The sequence below is a fragment of the Poromitra crassiceps genome (assembly GCF_964638095.1).
Source record: "Poromitra crassiceps genome assembly, chromosome: 21".
Taxonomy (NCBI): Eukaryota; Metazoa; Chordata; class Actinopteri; order Beryciformes; family Melamphaidae; genus Poromitra; species Poromitra crassiceps.
This window is the reverse complement of record NC_139638.1, coordinates 15,870,713-15,892,607: the sequence shown is the minus strand read 5'-3', so window position 1 is coordinate 15,892,607 and position 21,895 is coordinate 15,870,713. Positions and strand designations below refer to the sequence as shown.

The window sequence follows — 21,895 nt, the reverse complement described above, 5'->3', positions numbered from 1 at the left end:
TTGTCTGTGCAGTACATGATGTCTGTGCAGTACATGATGTCTGTGCAGTACATGATGTCTGTGCAGTACATGGTGTCTGTGCAGTACATGATGTCTGTCTGCAGTACATGATGTCTGTGTAGTACATGATGTCTGTGCAGTACATGATGTCTGTCTGCAGTACATGATGTCTGTGCAGTCCATGATGTCTGTGCAGTACATGGTGTCTGTGCAGTACATGATGTCTGTGCAGTACATGGTGTCTGTGCAGTACATGATGTCTGTCTGCAGTACATGATGTCTGTGTAGTACATGATGTATGTGCAGTACATGATGTATGTGCAGTACATGATGTATGTGCAGTACATGATGTCTGTGCAGTACATGATGTCTGTGCAGTACATGGTGTCTGTGCAGTACATGATGTCTGTGCAGTACATGATGTCTGTGCAGTACATGATGTCTGTGCAGTACATGATGTCTGTGCAGTACATGATGTCTGTGCAGTACATGATGTCTGTGCAGTACATGATGTACATGATGTTATATTGCAGATGTTTAGTGTGAGAGTGAATGTTACAGTATGGCTTCAGAGGGAGAGCGAGTGGCTCTATGTGCTTATGAGGGAACACAAGCTCAGAAAGAAGGAGGAGGAGGGGGAAGGGGGGGGAAGGAAGGAGGCGGACTCATGCCCTTGCATTTGCTCATTGGTTGGAGCTCGAGAGGATGGGAGGAGCTTCTATGCCACTGTTTCTGTCGAGAGAGAGAGAGAGAGGCAGAGAGAGAGAGGCAGAGAGAGAGAGGCAGAGAGAGAGAGAGAGAGGCAGAGAGAGAGAGAGGCAGAGAGAGGCAGAGAGAGAGTGTGAGAGAGACAGAGACAGAAAAAGAGGATAACTGAACACGAGGGGGGTTCTCCCAGCCTGCCTCCCTCTTCTCCAGTCCAGACGTTGTTGCTGCCTCTCCAGGATAGACACGCTGAGCTGAGCTGAGCTGAGCTGAGCGGAGGTGTGTGTGTGTGTGCTGCATGTGTGCGCGCACGCGTCCCAAACATCAGTCACCCTCAGCAGCACTGCCTTCACCCTCTCAGCTCAGGCTGTAGTCTGCTGCTGCCGCGCTCCCAGCAGGACCAGACCCAAACCCAGGCAGATACAACCAGCAGGACCAGACCCAAACCCAGGCAGATACAACCAGCAGGACCAGACCCAAACCCAGGCAGATACAACCAGCAGGACCAGACCCAAACCCAGGCAGATACAACCAGCAGGACCAGACCCAAACCCAGGCAGATACAACCAGCAGGACCAGACCCAAACCCAGGCAGATACAACCAGCAGGACCAGACCCAAACCCAGGCAGATACAACCAGCAGGACCAGACCCAAACCCAGGCACATACAACCAGCAGGACCAGACCCACACCCAGGCAGATACAACCAGCAGGACCAGACCCAAACCCAGGCAGAGACAACGGGACGGGGACGAGTGAAGAGAGGATACAGGAGAGGAGGAGAAGGAGAAGAAGGAGGTTAACAGAAAGGACAAGCTAAATTCAAGACACAGGAGGACTAAGAGGACATCATTAAAAAAAGGAGAGAGAGGATATCCTTTGCATCTCCCTCGCTCACTTTATCTGTGCGGCTTATTACAAAATCAGGTCTCTTCACTGGAAACTGTTGGGACTGTTGACGGAGCAGAGAGAGCTCCTCTCTGTCTGCAGCTGCAGCAGATGTTGGAGACATCTTTGACTTTATAGGGGACGGAGACATTTCATTCCTTTCAACAAAGACAATCACGTGTCCTCCGCTTTTTGTGCCTTTTGAAGCCAGTTGTGTCCAGTCGGGTCCAGAAGAGGAACACAGGGGGTTTCTCTCTCTCTCTCTCTCTGTGTGTGTGTATCAGTTTGTAGGTGTGTGGTTTCCTGTGGGAAGCCACATCTGCATGCAGTGAGGGGGCTACTCCGGGGGGCTCCCCCACCTCTCTATGTCCTTCTCTCCCTCCTGCAGAGGAACCGGGGCATGGAGCTTTCCGTTTGGGCTGAAACCCTCCAGCTTGGCCCGTAACCGGCCCGCTCACCAACAGAATAGTCCTCGGCGGTTCCGACGCCCACTCCCGCGCAAGATGTTGAACTCCACCACCCTGGACCCATTGAACCAGAGCTCTACTGACCTTCACCCCTCCAACCTCTCCGCTCCCTTCTGCCTGCTGGAGATCGGCTACTCCCAGATCTTCAACACCTGCATCCTAGAGGTCTCCATCATCCTGCTCCTGACTATTCTCATTATCTCCGGCAACCTGGTTGTCATCTTCGTCTTCCACTGTGCGCCCTTGCTCAGCCAGCACACCACCAGCGCGTTCATCCAGACCATGGCCTACGCCGACCTGCTGGTGGGGGTGAGCTGCCTGTTCCCCTCCCTGTCGCTCCTCCATCACCTCAAGGCTCTCGACCCCAAGCTCACCTGCCAGGTGTTCGGCTACATGGTGTCCGTCCTGAAGTCCGTCTCCATGGCGTCGCTGGCGTGCGTGAGCGTCGACCGCTACGTCGCCATCACCAAACCCCTGAGCTACGCGTCCCTGGTGACGCCGTGCCGCGTCCGCTGCTGCGTCGCTCTGATCTGGCTGTACTCCGCCCTGGTGTTTCTGCCCGCCTTCCTGGGCTGGGGCAAGCCGGGCTACCACGGCGACGTGGTGGAGTGGTGCGCGGTGGAGTGGACCACGCGTCCGGCGTTCACCACGTTCATCGTGGCGTTGCTCTACGCGCCCGCCGCGCTCACCGTCTGCTTCACCTACGCCAACATCTTCAAGATCTGCCGGCAGCACACGCGGGAGATCAGCGAGCGGCACGCGCGCTACGGCCCCCAACAGCTGCAGGCGTCGGGAGGAGCGCCGCTGGAATCGCTGGCCGTGGTCAAGGACCGCGGTGCGGTCGAGCAAGGTCAGACAAGGTCACAAACGCACAAACCCCAGCAGCACCCACCGCAGCATCAGCATCCCTCGGCACCGTACCCAGACAAACGCTACGCCATGGTGCTGTTCCGCATCACCAGCGTCTTCTACATCCTGTGGCTGCCCTACATCCTCTACTTCCTGCTGGAGAGCGGAGGCGTCTTCCATCACTCCGGGGTCTCCTTCTTCACCACGTGGCTGGCCATCAGCAACAGCTTCTGCAACTGTCTCATCTACAGTCTCTCCAACTCGGCCTTCCGCAAAGGCCTCAAACGCCTCTGCTCCTTCTGTCTGCGCCGTGGTGGAGGCGGGGGCGGTGGCTTCAGGGTGGGGAACTCTAAAAAGGCGTTCTTTGGGCTCGCCGAGCCCGGGTACGGAGGCTCCGGGTACGGATACGGCCACGGGGAAATCAGAACCGGCACAACGTGTCATGTGTAGTGTGAGAGCGCAGAGGAGAAACACCCTGTGTGTGTGCCCCCCGAAAGGCATTTGAACCTTTTTACAAGTTAACCTTGTGCTGCTCGTCAGCGTAGGTCTCCCTCGTTCAGATGGAGTATTCTACACTTAGATGTAGAGATGGAGGTGATCAGCTGCTGTCTCTCTCCAGTGTGGATGTGGCAGACACAGGCACAGGACACAGCTTGCATTCAGAGACAGAGAGGAGAGAGGACAGTTATTGGTGGAGAAAAGGGTACTGAAAAGTCCCGCAGGGTGTTTATTAAATGATGCATTAATATACACCAACATTATACGGACAGGGCTGATGGAAAAGACACGTTGGAAAGGAGGAGGAGGAGAAAGTGTCTCCATCTGTGGACAAGATATGAGCGTTTCCTTTTGTGGCCGGTGAATCCTTAACTTATTTTGCCAAAACTAAACAAACTGTAAGAACACTGTTGTTGTTGTTGTTGTTGTTGTTGTAGTGAAGAAAACTGAAAAGCAGTATGTGCAGTGCATTATGGGAAACAATGTGACCTTTGTGTGTTTCCAGATCCAGACACTTATGTGTGTCATCTCATTCAAAAAAACATGCACAAGGCAGCATTTTCTTTGAAAAGAAAACTGCTGCTTTTTAGTGAGGCGGTTAGTGCCGGAGGCGAATGTCAATGCTGTTTAAATTTTCAAAGTGATGCCTGTCTTAGTTATACTTTTACTTTAATTCTTTTTGTTTGAATGATTGATTGTTTAATTGATTGATTGATTGAGGTGAGTCAATCAAAGAGCCACTTAAATAGATTATATAGGTGTGGTAGCCCTAATACAGCAAGCCATGTTGTTGTGGATTGTTTGCATTGACTACATACATTGAACATGGTTTGTCTGCATTAAGACGTCTATTTGTGAACGTTGAATTTTAGATAATTTATTGAGCCACTTTGTTGAACTCTGTCTGTCCTGCTCTTTATAATATACAGTAGGAGGCGGAGCTATGACATGCTGTCTGGCTCTATGGTGTACGACTGTTAACCTGACGAAAAAGCCACAGTCTTGTTTTTAATATATTTACACGTTTTGTCAAAATCATAGCACTCATGTTGTTTTGTACAGTAATTGATTCTATTTATTCTGTAACTAAAGTGATTTCAGAACACAACGCGTTCATTGTCTCTACATCGTCTGGGCTTCTTGAGCATCCTTGACCACATGTCAAGTCGTTAGGCAATCATGGCGACTGACCTTTTGGTCCCACTTTGACCCCTCGACCTTTTGACCTTGAGACTGGCTGAGGGTGAACAACAGTGCAGAGGAGCCGTGAGTGTCTGATTCAACTGTCCTTCTAATTATCTTGTCTATTATCTCTTGTGATTGCATAACTGTGCCTGCAGTTCGGGTCTAGTGCACACACACACACACACACACACACACGCACACACAGACACACACACACAGACACACACACACACACACACGCACACACACACACACACACACATCGTGCGGACAAGTAGTCCATTATCTTTGCCTCCAGACTAACGTCCACAAGGCGCCATGAAGAGGGACTGACCTCGACTCCCCGGGAAATGGCGAAGGCGCGTGTGTGCGTCCATATTCCTGCATGTCTTATAGGCTTATTTCTCTCATCTAAGGCTGCAACTAATGATTATTTTCATAATCGATTCATCTGTCGATTATTTTCTCGATTAATCGATTAGTTGTTTGATCTATAAAATGTCAGAAAATGGTAGCAGCAAATGTCGATCAGTGTTGACCAAAGGCCAAGATGACGCTCTCAAAAAGATAATATCAAATATCAGTTTACTGTCATACAGGAGTAAAGAAACTAGAAAAGATTCACATTTAAGAAGCTGGAATCAGAGAGTTTAGAACTTTTCTCTTAAAATTGAACAATTAATCGATTATCAAAATAGTTGTCGATTACTTTTTTGTCGATCGACTAATCGATTAATCGTTGCAGCTCTACTCTCATCCTGTCCCCACATGGCATTTTGTGGATCCTTAAATTTAACTTAATATTTAATGCAAACTAATCAAGAACAAGAATAGGTTGAAATGGTCCAAGTTTGTACAGTTCATCGTTTAACACCCAAGTTTAAACAAGTGATTTGAACCACTGTTAATACTATAGAGGGTATGTTCAGAGTCTCATCACTGGCACTTTATGTTAGGTGAAGATACACCAGCTATATATCTCTCTAGTCTACCAAAGAATGTGAGCTAAATCTGTCTTAGATTATAATCATTTCTATCCCAATATGTGAGATTAATGAAGGTTAAGGGCCACTGCACTGTGCTGGCTTATGCTGAAGGTGCACGTACAGTATAAGACTGTTTCCCTCATCACAGATGGATATAGTGTTGCTTTGATGTAACACATTCAAATTTATAATGAACCGTTGGAAAAGTCTTAATTAGGTAATTAGGTAAAGGCGTTGATTCATAGATCTGGATCTATTTTTTACAGTGGAAGCTGCTTGGCATATGCTAGGCTAGCAATCTCTTACATGTGAAGAGAGATGAAACATGCACTTTCCAGCCTAGATCATTTTACTTCTCGTTCAGTTGGGAACAGCCCAACACCCTTCTTGTATTGTATATTCAGTAGAAATAGCAAACAACAACAATTTATTTCAAAAATATATGTTGCTCTTTAGAAGTGCAGGATCTGCATTCAGTGTTCCTCAAAATGAGAAATCAGATAAATGACTTTGTGTTTGTGTGAGCATGTGCACAGATTCCTATGTGTTATGTGAACACATGGCTGTCTGCATGTTGTGTGGGGGGAGGCGACTATGGGTCTGTTCCTGCCATTCTGCCGCGCGTGTTGCCAAAGTTCTCACCTCTTCCTGCTTAAGTATGGTCACATGACTTGGAGACTGTCACACCTCCAGGTGTGTCTGCCTGTCTGAGTGTGATGTCACACCTCCAGGTGTGTCTGCCTGTCTGAGTGTGATGTACAGACAGAACAAGCTGTTCTCTCCTGTTGGCACAGAAACTCTCATTCTCATGTCATTCAGTTTTCAGACTGTCATCTGTCAAGCATCGCTAAATGTCACAGCCCTTCCTGTCTTCTCCAAGTGTAGCTGGCTCTACTCTCTGAACAGTACTCACTGTACAGTCGTATGATGGTGCCGGCGTATTGAATGTCTGATTGTCAAACTAGCCGCAAGTTATTATTATAATTATTTTTGTCCGTTGCTGTCTGTTTGACGTCTCCATTGGGAATTGATCAAGGTTGTGAATTGCAAATAGGTTTAGCGGCAAGGTTCGAAAACTTGAATGTTCCTGATCCATGCTTATAATCTGTTTAAAAACCTAATGGCAGAAAGAACAAAAGACAATCTAAATCTTTATTTATTATTATTTATAATCGATAGGTCATGCTTCTCCCTTGACTGTTTCTACGGAGGTGTTTTCATTGTAAACACAGCCCTCAGTGTTTCCCCCACCATTCTACAGGCCTGGCGGGCCCGCCAGGCCAACGGCGCCCCCGCCAGGCAAGGAAAAATTAATTAATTCATTTATTTTTTATTTTTCCTGCTCTCCCCAAAATCTCAATAAACCTTTATGGCATACTATTACTACTGGTGTTGACAGTGTTGACAGTAATAGAAGATGCCAAATCATTCAAAACAAGCATTTTGCTTTTAGGAGCATTTTGCTTTTAGGAGCATTGCGCCAGCGTGCGGTGCTATTCCAAAACGTGTCAACGTGTGTCGTTGCCTGGGAAACGCACATCCCATAATACAACTGTTGGCATCGCATCCCATAATAGTATGATGATACTTGGGATGCCATTGCCAACATAGATGCGAACAGGTTAGCTAAAAGTTTAGCGTCGCCAGCGAGGGCCCCCACCGTTTGCTTTCGGGGTACGTTTCCAAATCCCTCCAGGCCTGAAATATTTTCTAGGGGTAAAAACACTGCACCTGATGCATTTTGAAGGATGATGTAACTGAGTAAGAACCTCCAGACATTCCTTCCCACGGTCACGCTACACTTTCTCACAACAAGTGGGTAAGAATGGGAGCAAAGGGCTGTGGTGGAACATTATACACACAATGACACATGGCACGGTCCTCCCTTTCTGTTGTTGCTGCTGCTGCTGCTGCTGCTGCTGCTGTGGGAAAACAATTAGGCCTGATGGTCTCCAGGGAGCCACACTCTGCTGGTGGCAGAGCTGAGGAGCAGCTCCATGTTGGCTGTGATGAGGAGCAGCTCCATGCTGGCTGTGATGAGATGCTGGTGGCAGAGCTGAGGAGCAGCTCCATGCTGGCTGTGATGAGGAGCAGCTCCATGTTGGCTGTGATGAGGAGCAGCTCCATGTTGGCTGTGATGAGGAGCAGCTCCATGTTGGCTGTGATGAGGAGCAGCTCCATGTTGGCTGTGATGAGGAGCAGCTCCATGTTGGCTGTGATGAGGAGCAGCTCCATGTTGGCTGTGATGAGGAGCAGCTCCATGTTGGCTGTGATGAGGAGCAGCTCCATGTTGGCTGTGATGAGGAGCAGCTCCATGTTGGCTGTGATGAGGAGCAGCTCCATGTTGGCTGTGATGAGGAGCAGCTCCATGTTGGCTGTGATGAGGAGCAGCTCCATGCTGGCTGTGATGAGGAGCAGCTCCATGTTGGCTGTGATGAGGAGCAGCTCCATGTTGGCTGTGATGAGGAGCAGCTCCATGTTGGCTGTGATGAGGAGCAGCTCCATGTTGGCTGTGATGAGGAGCAGCTCCATGCTGGCTGTGATGAGGAGCAGCTCCATGTTGGCTGTGATGAGGAGCAGCTCCATGTTGGCTGTGATGAGGAGCAGCTCCATGCTGGCTGTGATGAGGAGCAGCTCCATGTTGGCTGTGATGAGGAGCAGCTCCATGTTGGCTGTGATGAGGAGCAGCTCCATGCTGGCTGTGATGAGGAGCAGCTCCATGTTGGCTGTGATGAGGAGCAGCTCCATGCTGGCTGTGATGAGGAGCAGCTCCATGCTGGCTGTGATGAGGAGCAGCTCCATGTTGGCTGTGATGAGGAGCAGCTCCATGTTGGCTGTGATGAGGAGCAGCTCCATGCTGGCTGTGATGAGGAGCAGCTCCATGCTGGCTGTGATGAGATGCTGGTGGCAGAGCTGAGGAGCAGCTCCATGTTGGCTGTGATGAGATGCTGGTGGCAGAGCTGAGGAGCAGCTCCATGTTGGCTGTGATGAGATGCTGGTGGCAGAGCTGAGGAGCAGCTCCATGTTGGCTGTGATCAGATGCTGGTGGCAGAGCTGAGGAGCAGCTCCATGTTGGCTGTGATCAGATGCTGGTGGCAGAGCTGAGGAGCAGCTCCATGTTGGCTGTGATCAGAGAGGAGGAGGCAGAGCAGGCTGTGTTGGGTTGGCAGACTCTTTGTATCATATATATATTATATATTATATATATATATATATATGTGTGTGTTTCTATATATATATATATATATATATATATGTGTGTGTTTCTATATATATATATATATATATATATATATATATATATATATATATATATATATATATACATATATATATTCCAAAAAATATTTGAAGACACTTTCATCTCCTTGCTGCCCAAATTTGTGACCATATATATATATATATATAAAAACACACATATATATATATATATATATATATATATATATATATGTGTGTGTTTTTATATATATATATATATATGTGTGTTTTTATATATATATATATATATATAGTCACAAATTTGGGCAGCAAGGAGATGAAAGTGTCTTCAAATATTTTTTGGGAGAAATTGTATTCAAAGCTCAACAAAGCCTCATTGAGTCATGAGGAGAGAAGAAAAGAAAAGAAAATATTATTCCCTAGGAAAAAAAATACAAAAGTTGTGTACAGAACAGGCAGTACAAGCTCATTCAAATAGTGCACTTTAGTTTAACACGCACGCACACACACGCACGCACACACACGCACGCACGCACACACACACACACGCACGCACGCACGCACACACACGCACGCACACACACACACACTCTTATCTCTCATTCAATCTGTATTGGATTTGCTCCTGTGTTTTGCTAAGGCTCTAAATAGGCCACACCAGTCTCCACTAACGAGTGACTCATGACCCAGCTGTTCTGAGGAACTGATCATTATCACATGACCACTTTAACTCAACCCTGGACAGGAACAGGAAGTTCACCCAAAGATGCAGGAAGATGACTTTACTACACTAATATGCCCACTGGACAATGGAATATGTGTCATGTGGAGATTGAGAAACGGACTCCAGGGCCGTGTTAAAACATGAGTTTGACATGTCAGATCACATGTTAAAACACAGGTTTGACATGTCAGATCACATGTTTGCATCGAGGTCTTTGTAACGTTTTTAAGACGGCGACCAAACATGCAAATGATGCTGTCGTTGAAATGTTCTGCTTTATAATGAAGTCAGTCTGTAACAGTACACATGTTGATTTATTTCTTGTGGTGTATCTGTACTGAGCAAAATAAAGGTGATGCTATCTGAATGTATTCACACTGCCTTGTGCTCGTTACTTTGCTGTCTGAAAGAACGTCATGCATGTTTTAGGATAAAGTGTGTAAGAGAGAGAGACACAGAGAGAGAGAGAGAGACACAGAGAGACAGTGAGAGAGAGAGAGAGACACACACACAGAGAGACAGAGAGACAGAGAGAGAGAGAGAGAGAGAGACAGAGAGAGAGAGACACACACACAGAGAGAGATAGAGAGAGAGAGAGAGAGAGACACAGAGAGAGAGAGAGACACACACACACAGAGAGAGATAGAGAGAGAGAGAGAGAGAGACACAGAGAGACAGAGACACACAGAGAGACACACACACACAGAGACAGAGAGAGAGAACCAGAGTTTCAAACATTTATTTTCGTCTTATCTTCAGGGTCGCTACGCTAGCACAAAGTGAATGCGAGTGATGATGATCAGCACTTCAGTAGTTTAAATGATGTGGAGCTAAACACACAAGCTGCTCTGTGTGAAATCACATCAAGTTCATCTGTAAAACAAACTCATTTCATTAGGCTGTTCTACTGTAAGTCATGTGCATCACATTGTCTCAGAGCTGCAGTGGAGGACCAGCCTTCATTTGGGGGTAAACTAAAACGACCTTAAAGTAACTACGAGCAAGATTTTAAATTGTTATTAAACAGTCCTAAATTTAATATCGATGCCTCCCATCTTACCTATAATAGTAGATGAGAGCAATCGGCGAGTGTTGTCTTGATGATTGTAGTCTGTGTGCGGGCCGGGGCAGATCAGGAAGTGAAACGAAACAGTTTGCGGCAGCCACTTTGTCCATAACCACAAAATTACAAAATTACTTCCAAAAAACTGTTAGAATATAACGAGAGATGTTCGCGAGAGTAGAAAGCCCCTTGAAGTAGCGTGGAAAGTCGTCCTTCTTGTTTTGGGTCTGTTGCTAGGCAGAGCGAAATGGTTGACGGCAGCTGTAAACCGTTGCTAGGCAGAGCGAAACGGTTTACGGCCATAGCAACAGACCCAAAACAGCTTTCCTCGCTAGTACTTCACGTAGTGTCGTAGGGACACTCACGCGTCAGGTAAGATGTGAGGCATCAATATTACATTTAGACTGTTTAACACATTGAGTGCCAGCCGTTTTTTCAATCCTGTAGGTAAGTTGTGCCAGGTTTTTTTTTGAGGATTCTGGCTCATTTTACAAGAGCCGAGGATTCTTTTCTGTTAAGACTTCGTGAACACCAATCATCTAAAAATAACTAATAGAATGTGTGCTTTCTCTGTCTAAAAGAGTTAGTTTGCAGAGTTAGTAGTTATGTAGATATTAGCCGTTGAGTACAGCATGGTTTTAGCGTCTGAGACAAGAAGCTGAGATAATCGCAGTTTTGTGAAATTCAATCAAACAGCAGAACAGTCACCTGCCTGTGATTATGGGTGCCCTTGGGCAAGTCTGTATACTGTATTGTGTGTGTGTGTGTGTGTGTGTGTGTGTGTGTGTGTGTGTGTTCGCGCATTGCTCCGCGGCTCTGAGAGGAAGAGATCTCTGTCCGTTCTTTGCCCCCACAGCGTGTCTGTCTCCCACTCTGTGTGCTCTCTCTCTCTCTCTCTCTCTCTCTCTCCTCTCTCTCTCTCTCTCTCTCTCTCTCTCGGGACTAGAGAGAGAGAGAGAGAGAGAGAGAGAGTGTGTGTGTGTCTCCAAACTCCTCCCTCCGTCTGTGCTGCGGAGGGAGGATTCTCCGCGGCCGTCTGGACTGTAAAACTGTTTCTTGAGGTGTCGGCTGAGAGCTTTGAATAAGCTTTTGCGATTCTGGTCTTATTTATGCGCAAAGGTACTCGAGTGTGTGTGTGTGCGCGCGCGCGCACGTGTGTGTGTGTGTGTGTGTGTGTGTGTGAAATCGAAAGAGTTTTCGCCCAGCTACTTCCTTGAAAATTACACTGGCTTTCTCCAGCGCGCTGGCTGGCTGTGGCTCTGGCTGTGGCTGGCTGTGGCTTTCTCTCTGTCTTGGGAGAGAACTGTCGCCACTTAGTGGTCGGTAAAATAGATTATACACATTCTCTTCCAACAATATTGATATAGAAGACGTAAAAGGGGTTGATTGATGTCCCACCGTCAAAAAAAAAAAATGTTTATGTAAGACGAGATAGCTCGTCTATGGCACTCAACCGTTGGATTATGTAAGACGAGATATCTCGGCTATGGCACTCAACGTGTTAATAACAATCGAAAATCTTGCTCGTAGTTGCTTTAACATTTGAAGCATTTAGTTGGCATTCATATCCAGAGTGATGTATGTGTGTGGACTTAAGCATTTAGCTACAGTAGTAACATATCCAAATCACCACATTCTGTACATAGAGACAGTCCGCACGGTACGATTTCTTTTAAACTGACATATTTGTGTCGAGTCCACCCCTGGGGATACACAGTGATCGAACCAGGCGTTTTACGGTACGATTTCTTTTAAACTGACATATTTGTGTCGAGTCCACCCCTGGGGATACACAGTGATCGAACCAGGCGTTTTGACGGTACGATTTCTTTTAAACTGACATATTTGTGTCGAGTCCACCCCTGGGGATACACAGTGATCGAACCAGGCGTTTTGACGGTACGATTTTTTTTAAACTGACATATTTGTGTCGAGTCCACCCCTGGGGATACACAGTGATCGAACCAGGCGTTTTGACGGTACGATTTCTTTTAAACTGACATATTTGTGTCGAGTCCACCCCTGGGGATACACAGTGATCGAACCAGGCGTTTTGACGGTACGATTTCTTTTAAACTGACATATTTGTGTCGAGTCCACCCCTGGGGATACACAGTGATCGAACCAGGCGTTTTGACGGTACAATTTCTTTTAAACTGACATATTTGTGTCGAGTCCACCCCTGGGGATACACAGTGATCGAAAAAGGCGTTTTGACGGTACGATTTCTTTTAAACTGACATATTTGTGTCGAGTCTACCCCTGGGGATACACAGTGATCGAACCAGGCGTTTTGACGGTACGATTTCTTTTAAACTGACATATTTGTGTCGAGTCCACCCCTGGGGAGACACAGTGATCGAACCAGGCGTTTTGCGTTTTGTCCGCATGTCTGGGAACGCCCACAAAATGTTAAACGGCTGGCGTGCGAGTGGGGTGAAACCGCCGATATATGTCATGGGCTGACTCACCAAAAGACGGTGCTGTGGCTCTAAACTACAGGTTTGGGGGTTCTAGAGCAGAACACAAGACGTCTGCTCAGATGTGCGTTTACTGCGGTGGTTAAACCCCCGATCGTGTCTGTCTGGGCTGGGCTATCAGCTAAATTCTAACTTTGCTGAATGGATAGAACGGGGGTTTTTACCCCACCCTGACCCCGCCCCCAGCCAGGCTGAGCCAGCTAACCAGCGTCTATTGTGGGCATTCCTAGAGCCTCTATGGGCGTTCCCAGACATGCGGACTGTCTCTATACCTGTACTGCAATGGTAAATGTAAGTGAATGTACTGACAAGGGCTATAGGTTTTTGTACATATGTAGTATTATGGCCTCCAGTACACTTGTTCATGTGAATATGAGGCACATTTACACATCATGTAAATGACTGTAAATATTCACATCTGTCATTTCTTCAGATTGTCATATCCTTCTCATTGAATGTGCAGAGCAGGTGACATCAGCCTCACATGCTAAATTGCTAAGCTAGTTGACGCTAGAGACGGTATTTTCAGTGTAGTATCGTAGTAGTAAAGTATAATAGCACTCAGGGTTGTTGGCAGGAAAACGGAGACGTTGGCAAGCTCGATAAATTTGGTCCCCGGTTCCTTTGGTGTCTCAGCAGGTCCCATTATATGAGGAACAGAGTGAGAAGAACAGCCTGGTCAGCCATTGTGTTGAGTCAGAGAGCAGGAGAGAGCAGCACCTGGGGACATCAACAATAATGACCTGCTGCTGGAACTTCTCACAGAAGTTCCACTCTGCCCCTTTAGTCCTGATGTGTGGCTTCACACACACACACACACACACACACACACACACACACACGCACACACACACACACACACACACACACACACACGCACGCACGCACGCACGCACGCACGCACGCACGCACACACACACACACACACACACACACACACCCACACACACACACCCCTTAGCTCTTTGACTTCTTAAGATCAATACGAGGTGGAAAGTTTCTGTTTGTCGGTTTGTCTGGACACATTCAGGACATTTTATTCAGGACATATTTCGGGGACGATGTGCTTTGACAATTGAAAATTGCAGCATAAACAGATTTGATCAAAACACCCACAATGTAAAGGCTTGTTGCCAAATATTAATATTAGTAATCGCTGCACACAGTGTAATCTCTCTGTAGATAAACAGCTGCTGTAGCAGCAGCAGCAGCAGCAGCAATGCTTTTCCTCTGTTGATCCATGGCAGAGAATAAAATTACTCCTATCTTCATTTGGCATTAAAGACCTCCTCCATTCAAAAACGTGTTGTTCATCTTGTTCCTTCAGTTTCATGTCTGAGCTTCACTGTGCAGAGTTTGACACTAGAAGACTGTTTCCACATTCATCTGCTGAAGGTGGAACGCTTCTCTGTGCTCACTGAAAAAACTATTTCCTACAAGCATGTTTTGTGACATCACAAATACTTGGAGCCAATCCCTGTCCAGTATTCATCAGTTTAAAAAAAATCAATAATATTTGCATATTTACAGATTCTGGGATTTGTAATGAGGGAGAAGGAGGCAAAGTCGTTTTAAGGACTTTTTGTGTTTGGGGAAAAACCATATCAGACACAAATTATGAGTCAAAGTAGAGTATTTTATCTACGTCTAAAAGTTGAAATCTAACGGAAACACATGTGACACAAGCAGCCAACCCTAGGAGGCGCCTGTGCGGTGCCCCGCCCGGTGGGGCTTAGCGCTTTGCGTGTGTCTGCGCCGCCCGTCACACTTTCCCCCCCTCACCATCGTGAGGCGCTGGCTGTGTTTTCTCTCCCCTCTCACGCTCCTCTCTCTCACTGCAGACCTCTGCTGACTGGACGGCCAGACGGTCAGAGAGGAGCCTAATTGGCCAATATGTCCCAGGTCTTTGTACATGCTCTCAGCACTCCAGATAAGTCTGCCTAAGTGCTGCTCGTATAAACATGATCCTTATCGCTCACTGAGAGGCTGGAGGAGTGTATACAGGAAGACACTTACAAACAACACGCAGAAGAAGAGTGCGCACACACACACACACACACACACACACACACACACACACACACACACACACACACACACACAGACACAGACACGCCCACAAGAGCCTCAATGAAATTTAGCTCCAGAATAAATTTGCATAAAGTGCATGCAGGCTTACACACACACACACACACACACACACACACACACACACACACACACACACACACACACACACACACACACACACACACACACACACACACACACACACACACACACACACACAGGGTGTGGTGGTGATGGTTGTGGAATGGAGATTTGTTTCAGGACATAAAAAAAAAAAAGCCCGCTGCTGTTGGTCTCCGATCGCCATTAGCTCTCTTTGTTTGAGCGCGCCTGTTTTACTTCCTGTCTTTCTTCTCACGCTGGCCTGTTTCAGCCTCTTCCTCTGTGGAAAGTTGGAGCAGAAACCTCGGGAGAAGGAGAGCGCGGGACAGAGCGGCCATTTACACCTGGCGCTAACATGTGTTTTCTGTGATCAGATTGCAATCAGATTGTGTTTTATTATCACTTGAAATGCCAGGTGTAAACACCCCCAAAACGCATTGAAGAAGGATTCCAATCTGATCGGCCAAACCACCTCCGGAGGTGGTCAGGGATGCATTGTGTACACATTGAACACAAGTGTAAATGCAATGTGTCCTCTCAATCTGGATACAGCAACTTTATGCGGATTGAGAGGACAACCATTTCTGCAATCTGATTGCAATCAGATTACAGTAAACGCATGTTAACGCCAGGTGTAAATGGAATCAGGCTGAAGTGATAAAATACAATCAGATTGCAGAAAACACATGTTAACGCCAGGTGTAAATGGAATCAGGCTGAAGTGATAAAATACAATCTGATTGCAGAAAACACATGTTAACGCCAGGTGTAAATGGCCTCAGAGAGCGCACACAGGAGGCTATAACGAGCTACAACGTGAACAAGAGAGACATTTGAAAAATGTCTGCAAATTAAATTAGGGGGACAGAGTCTCAGAGTCTCTGACCGTGGGGGACATTCTGAGTAGAGGGTTTAAACCCCTATCTGCCCTGCTCAAATGCCCTTGAGCAAGACGGAGAGCTTTTTTGTGTTCTGTAGCTCACAGTACTCTGAGCGCTGAAAAGATAATTTCCCAGCAGGGATCAACGAAGTATCACATTAATTTGTTTATTCAGCGTCAACTTTGTTGGTGAGGCAACCGCTGTTCCTTTCTACTCTGACTAAAGGGCAGCCATCTTTGCTCCAGCTGACTGTCCCAGTGTGCTCTGTAGTGTGAGAGCCGGACTCCTCCAGGCTCAGAGGAAAGGCACAATCGAGGTCCAGAACTCAGCACCTTGTTTGTCAGTGGACCTGCTGTCCACATGCCACTGGTGTTACTGTAGCGTTTACATGTCTCAATAATGCTGACAATCTCTGTGTAGAAACATTGCTGAAATCATTTTTTTTTTTCTATGATAGCACCCCCACATACAGTACAGTACAGTCCAGTCCCATCTCCAGAGCTAGGTCCTAGGTTCTGGTGCTGCTGCTCAGACATGTTTAACTGTGGATTGGATGGGTCATGTGATGGCCGGGGAGTGTTCGAGTCACATGACTTATTTAGAGGCTGTTCTGTTCCAAACACACCGATCATCAATAATGAAGTGAAGGGTGATTAATCTTTGAAAAGCCAGGCGAGCTTAGTCACTGTTAGTCCAGAGTATTTACTGATCTGTGTGTGTGTGTGTGTGTGTGTGTTTGTGTCCATATACAACCCCACGGCTGTATACACACTACACGTGTGTGTGTGTGTCTGTGTGTGTGTGTGTCTGTGTGTGTGTGTGTGTGTGTGTGTGTGTGTGTGTGTGTGTGTGTGTGTGTGTGTGTGTGGTGTACAGTATGACTGTCTGTCTCTGGTGCCAGATGGCTTGTATGACCCATGTCATGTAATAACTTCACACTGAGGACCAATCCAGACCCTCAACTATCTCATCTGATCCAGTGTTTATATATTTGGCAGACCGGTAGTGATTGGTCAATTTTTTGAGTAGCAGTAAGAAGAACGCCCGACCAAGCCAGAGGTAACGCCAGGATGCCAACCTGTGCCCCTCGCGTTGGCAGGCAGGGATTTTAGAACCTGTGCCCCTCGCGTTGGTAGGCAGGGACTTTAGAACCTGTGCCCCTCGCGTTGGTAGGCAGGGACTTTAGAACCTGTGCCCCTGGCGTTGGTAGGCAGGGACTTTAGAACCTGTGCCCCTCGCGTTGGTAGGCAGGGACTTTAGAACCTGTGCCCCTGGCGTTGGTAGGCAGGGACTTTAGAACCTGTGCCCCTGGCGTTGGTAGGCAGGGACTTTAGAACCTGTGCCCCTCGCGTTGGTAGGCAGGGACTTTAGAACCTGTGCCCCTCGCGTTGGTAGGCAGGGACTTTAGAACCTGTGCCCCTCGCGTTGGTAGGCAGGGACTTTAGAACCTGTGCCCCTCGCGTTGGTAGGCAGGGACTTTAGAACCTGTGCCCCTGGCGTTGGTAGGCAGGGACTTTAGAACCTGTGCCCCTCGCGTTGGTAGGCAGGGACTTTAGAACCTGTGCCCCTGGCGTTGGTAGGCAGGGACTTTAGAACCTGTGCCCCTCGCGTTGGTAGGCAGGGACTTTAGAACCTGTGCCCCTCGCGTTGGTAGGCAGGGACTTTAGAACCTGTGCCCCTCGCGTTGGTAGGCAGGGACTTTAGAACCTGTGCCCCTCGCGTTGGTAGGCAGGGACTTTAGAACCTGTGCCCCTCGCGTTGGTAGGCAGGGACTTTAGAACCTGTGCCCCTCGCGTTGGTAGGCAGGGACTTTAGAACCTGTGCCCCTCGCGTTGGTAGGCAGGGACTTTAGAACCTGTGCCCCTCGCGTTGGTAGGCAGGGACTTTAGAACCTGTGCCCCTCGCGTTGGTAGGCAGGGACTTTAGAACCTGTGCCCCTCGCGTTGGTAGGCAGGGACTTTAGAACCTGTGCCCCTCGCGTTGGTAGGCAGGGACTTTAGAACCTGTGCCCCTCGCGTTGGTAGGCAGGGACTTTAGAACCTGTGCCCCTCGCGTTGGTAGGCAGGGACTTTAGAACCTGTGCCCCTCGCGTTGGTAGGCAGGGACTTTAGAACCTGTGCCCCTCGCGTTGGTAGGCAGGGACTTTAGAACCTGTGCCCCTCGCGTTGGTAGGCAGGGACTTTAGAACCTGTGCCCCTGGCGTTGGTAGGCAGGGACTTTAGAACCTGTGCCCCTCGCGTTGGTAGGCAGGGACTTTAGAACCTGTGCCCCTCGCGTTGGTAGGCAGGGACTTTAGAACCTGTGCCCCTCGCGTTGGTAGGCAGGGACTTTAGAACCTGTGCCCCTGGCGTTGGTAGGCAGGGACTTTAGAACCTGTGCCCCTGGCGTTGGTAGGCAGGGACTTTAGAACCTGTGCCCCTGGCGTTGGTAGGCAGGGACTTTAGAACCTGTGCCCCTGGCGTTGGTAGGCAGGGACTTTAGAACCTGTGCCCCTGGCGTTGGTAGGCAGGGACTTTAGAACCTGTGCCCCTGGCGTTGGTAGGCAGGGACTTTAGAACCTGTGCCCCTCGCGTTGGTAGGCAGGGACTTTAGAACCTGTGCCCCTCGCGTTGGTAGGCAGGGACTTTAGAACCTGTGCCCCTCGCGTTGGTAGGCAGGGACTTTAGAACCTGTGCCCCTCGCGTTGGTAGGCAGGGACTTTAGAACCTGTGCCCCTCGCGTTGGTAGGCAGGGACTTTAGAACCTGTGCCCCTCGCGTTGGTAGGCAGGGACTTTAGAACCTGTGCCCCTGGCGTTGGTAGGCAGGGACTTTAGAACCTGTGCCCCTCGCGTTGGTAGGCAGGGACTTTAGAACCTGTGCCCCTCGCGTTGGTAGGCAGGGACTTTAGAACCTGTGCCCCTGGCGTTGGTAGGCAGGGACTTTAGAACCTGTGCCCCTCGCGTTGGTAGGCAGGGACTTTAGAACCTGTGCCCCTGGCGTTGGTAGGCAGGGACTTTAGAACCTGTGCCCCTCGCGTTGGTAGGCAGGGACTTTAGAACCTGTGCCCCTGGCGTTGGTAGGCAGGGACTTTAGAACCTGTGCCCCTGGCGTTGGTAGGCAGGGACTTTAGAACCTGTGCCCCTCGCGTTGGTAGGCAGGGACTTTAGAACCTGTGCCCCTCGCGTTGGTAGGCAGGGACTTTAGAACCTGTGCCCCTGGCGTTGGTAGGCAGGGACTTTAGAACCTGTGCCCCTCGCGTTGGTAGGCAGGGACTTTAGAACCTGTGCCCCTCGCGTTGGTAGGCAGGGACTTTAGAACCTGTGCCCCTGGCGTTGGTAGGCAGGGACTTTAGAACCTGTGCCCCTCGCGTTGGTAGGCAGGGACTTTAGAACCTGTGCCCCTCGCGTTGGTAGGCAGGGACTTTAGAACCTGTGCCCCTGGCGTTGGTAGGCAGGGACTTTAGAACCTGTGCCCCTCGCGTTGGTAGGCAGGGACTTTAGAACCTGTGCCCCTCGCGTTGGCAGGCAGGGACTTTAGAACCTGTGCCCCTGGCGTTGGCAGGCAGGGACTTTAGAACCTGTGCCCCTGGCGTTGGTAGGCAGGGACTTTAGAACCTGTGCCCCTCGCGTTGGCAGGCAGGGACTTTAGAACCTGTGCCCCTGGCGTTGGCAGGCAGGGACTTTAGAACCTGTGCCCCTGGCGTTGGTAGGCAGGGATTTTAACCGCTACACTACATGAGTCACACTGGTTTGAGCAGGTAAAACAGCCGGCGTTTGGAACAGGAAGTGGTGACACCATGGGTCAAGTGGGCGGGGCTACATAAGGTGAATAAAAGCAGGGAGAAAGCAGAGGGAGACAGAGAGGAGGTGAATAAAAGCAGGGAGAAAGCAGAGGGAGACAGAGAGGAGGTGAATGAATATTACATGTTGGCCTTAATTCCTCCTGTCTGTCTGGTGTGAAGTCTGCAGCACGGAGGGGGTTTCTGTTCTGTCTGTGAGACCCCTGCTGTAGTTCACTCCTTCACACAACCACTCACTCACACACACACACTCACACGTACATGTACACACACACACACACACACACACACACACACACACACACACACATACACACACACACACACACACACACACACACACACACACACACGTACACACACACATCACATGTGAAGTGCCTGTAAGAGATGTCTGTTCACTTGGGCACCATCTTCATAACGCCCTCCCTGGGCGGCAAGTTCGTGACAAGGCAAGACTCTTAACTGTTTGAATGGCGAGTCTTCGATGTCTTAACGTTCTGACAGGGTAGGTCGGATGATGATGGATGATTTATATTGTTGCTCTTGCAAATACTTGCAATATGTAACATTATATCTCTATCTCTATATATTATATTATATTATATTATATGATATTATATTATATTATATTATATTATATTATATTATATCTCTATCTCTCAAAATCAAAATTATTTGATTCGGGTAATATATTGGAATGAGCAGATACTTGAAGTTTATACTCCCAGCCAGCACTGCCATGTTAGAAGTTCGATGGTATTCGACCAATCACAAGTAGGGAAATGAGTGGATATCCCGCCTTATTTTGACCGGACATTCTAGGTAGCGTGGGCCGGAGCCAAAGCGTCTCTCTTGAGAGACTCAGTCAGAGGTCAGAGGTCAGAGGTCAGAGGAGAATAGCCAGGCTAGTTGGAGGAGGTGACAGAAAGTCACTCAGATCAGCTCTTTCTAGCTGTGCTGAACAGAAACGCAACACTGAGCTGAAAGCTGAGAGCTACCCAGTGTGAGGCCTTGGCCACACTGATCCGTGGTGTCTGTCCGTGTGCGTTCATTTCTCTGTTCACTTCCATTCATTTTCAATGACAGCTGTCCGACTGTCCGTGGAGCACTCAGAAGCGTACGTATCCAGAACATTTGCATACGTTTTGATGGACAGAAAGTTGAAGAGGGATGAACTTTTTCTGGATGGACGTATCGGATGGTCGGATGGTCGGATAGTCACTGTCCGTTTAGCCAATCAGAGTCGAGGTCTCGAGAGGAGGCGTTCCAGATTTGTTTCAACTTTTCAAAGAAGATGGCGGCCGAGGCGGTGAAGAAGGCTATACCGTAAATTCCGGACTATAAGCCGCACCTTTTTTCCCGTTTTTTGGCCTTTTTTGGCCCCTGCGGCTTATATAACGGTGCGGCTTATCTATGGATTTTTTCCAAAAAAAAAAAAAAATCTCTCTTTTTTTAGCACTCTTTCTAACTATAAATCCACTTCTGTTTTAATTTCCTCTCTTGCCCTCTTTTCACCACACTGTATGACACTGTATGACACTGTATGACACTGTGTGCACTGTAAATAACAACACAGGTGGTGTTGTGTTATGTTGTTTTGTTGAAATGTTAATAAATGGGAGCATTACATATGGTAATTAAACATTAAAACACAATAAAAAAAAAAAAAAAAAAACCCATTAAAACACCCGCGGCTTATAGTCCGGTGCGGCTTATATAAGAAAAAAATAGTCAACTTTGCAGGTGCGGCTTATACACCGGTGCGCCTTATAGTCCGGAATTTACGGTAATTAATGCTGTGTACACCATCCCGCTGTTGTACAACGTGATAGTCAGTGTCACCGTCTGATTTCACCATCTAATCTGGTCATTCGGTGGCATTTTATTGCCACATAAGTAACGTAGGACACAGAGCTAACAGCTAGCTGACGCCAGCTTTCTTCTTCTCTCGGTTTATAGGCGGGTCGCTGACACCTTCAAGGTGCTTACCGCC

The 21,895-nt window shown here is 48.1% G+C and overlaps 2 protein-coding genes across 2 annotated transcripts in view; both read left to right on the top strand.

Annotated features, from left to right (window-relative positions):
* Window positions 1–21,895, top strand: part of rabgap1 (RAB GTPase activating protein 1) — a 149,679-nt gene that overhangs the window by 79,439 nt on the left and 48,345 nt on the right.
* LOC310795762 (putative G-protein coupled receptor 21) lies at window positions 2,097–3,359 on the top strand (the record flags this gene model as incomplete). The annotated part of the gene is made up of 1 exon (XM_083657838.1): window positions 2,097–3,359. The coding sequence occupies one exon, from the start codon at window positions 2,097–2,099 to the stop codon at window positions 3,357–3,359; it is 1,263 nt and encodes a 420-aa protein (XP_083513964.1).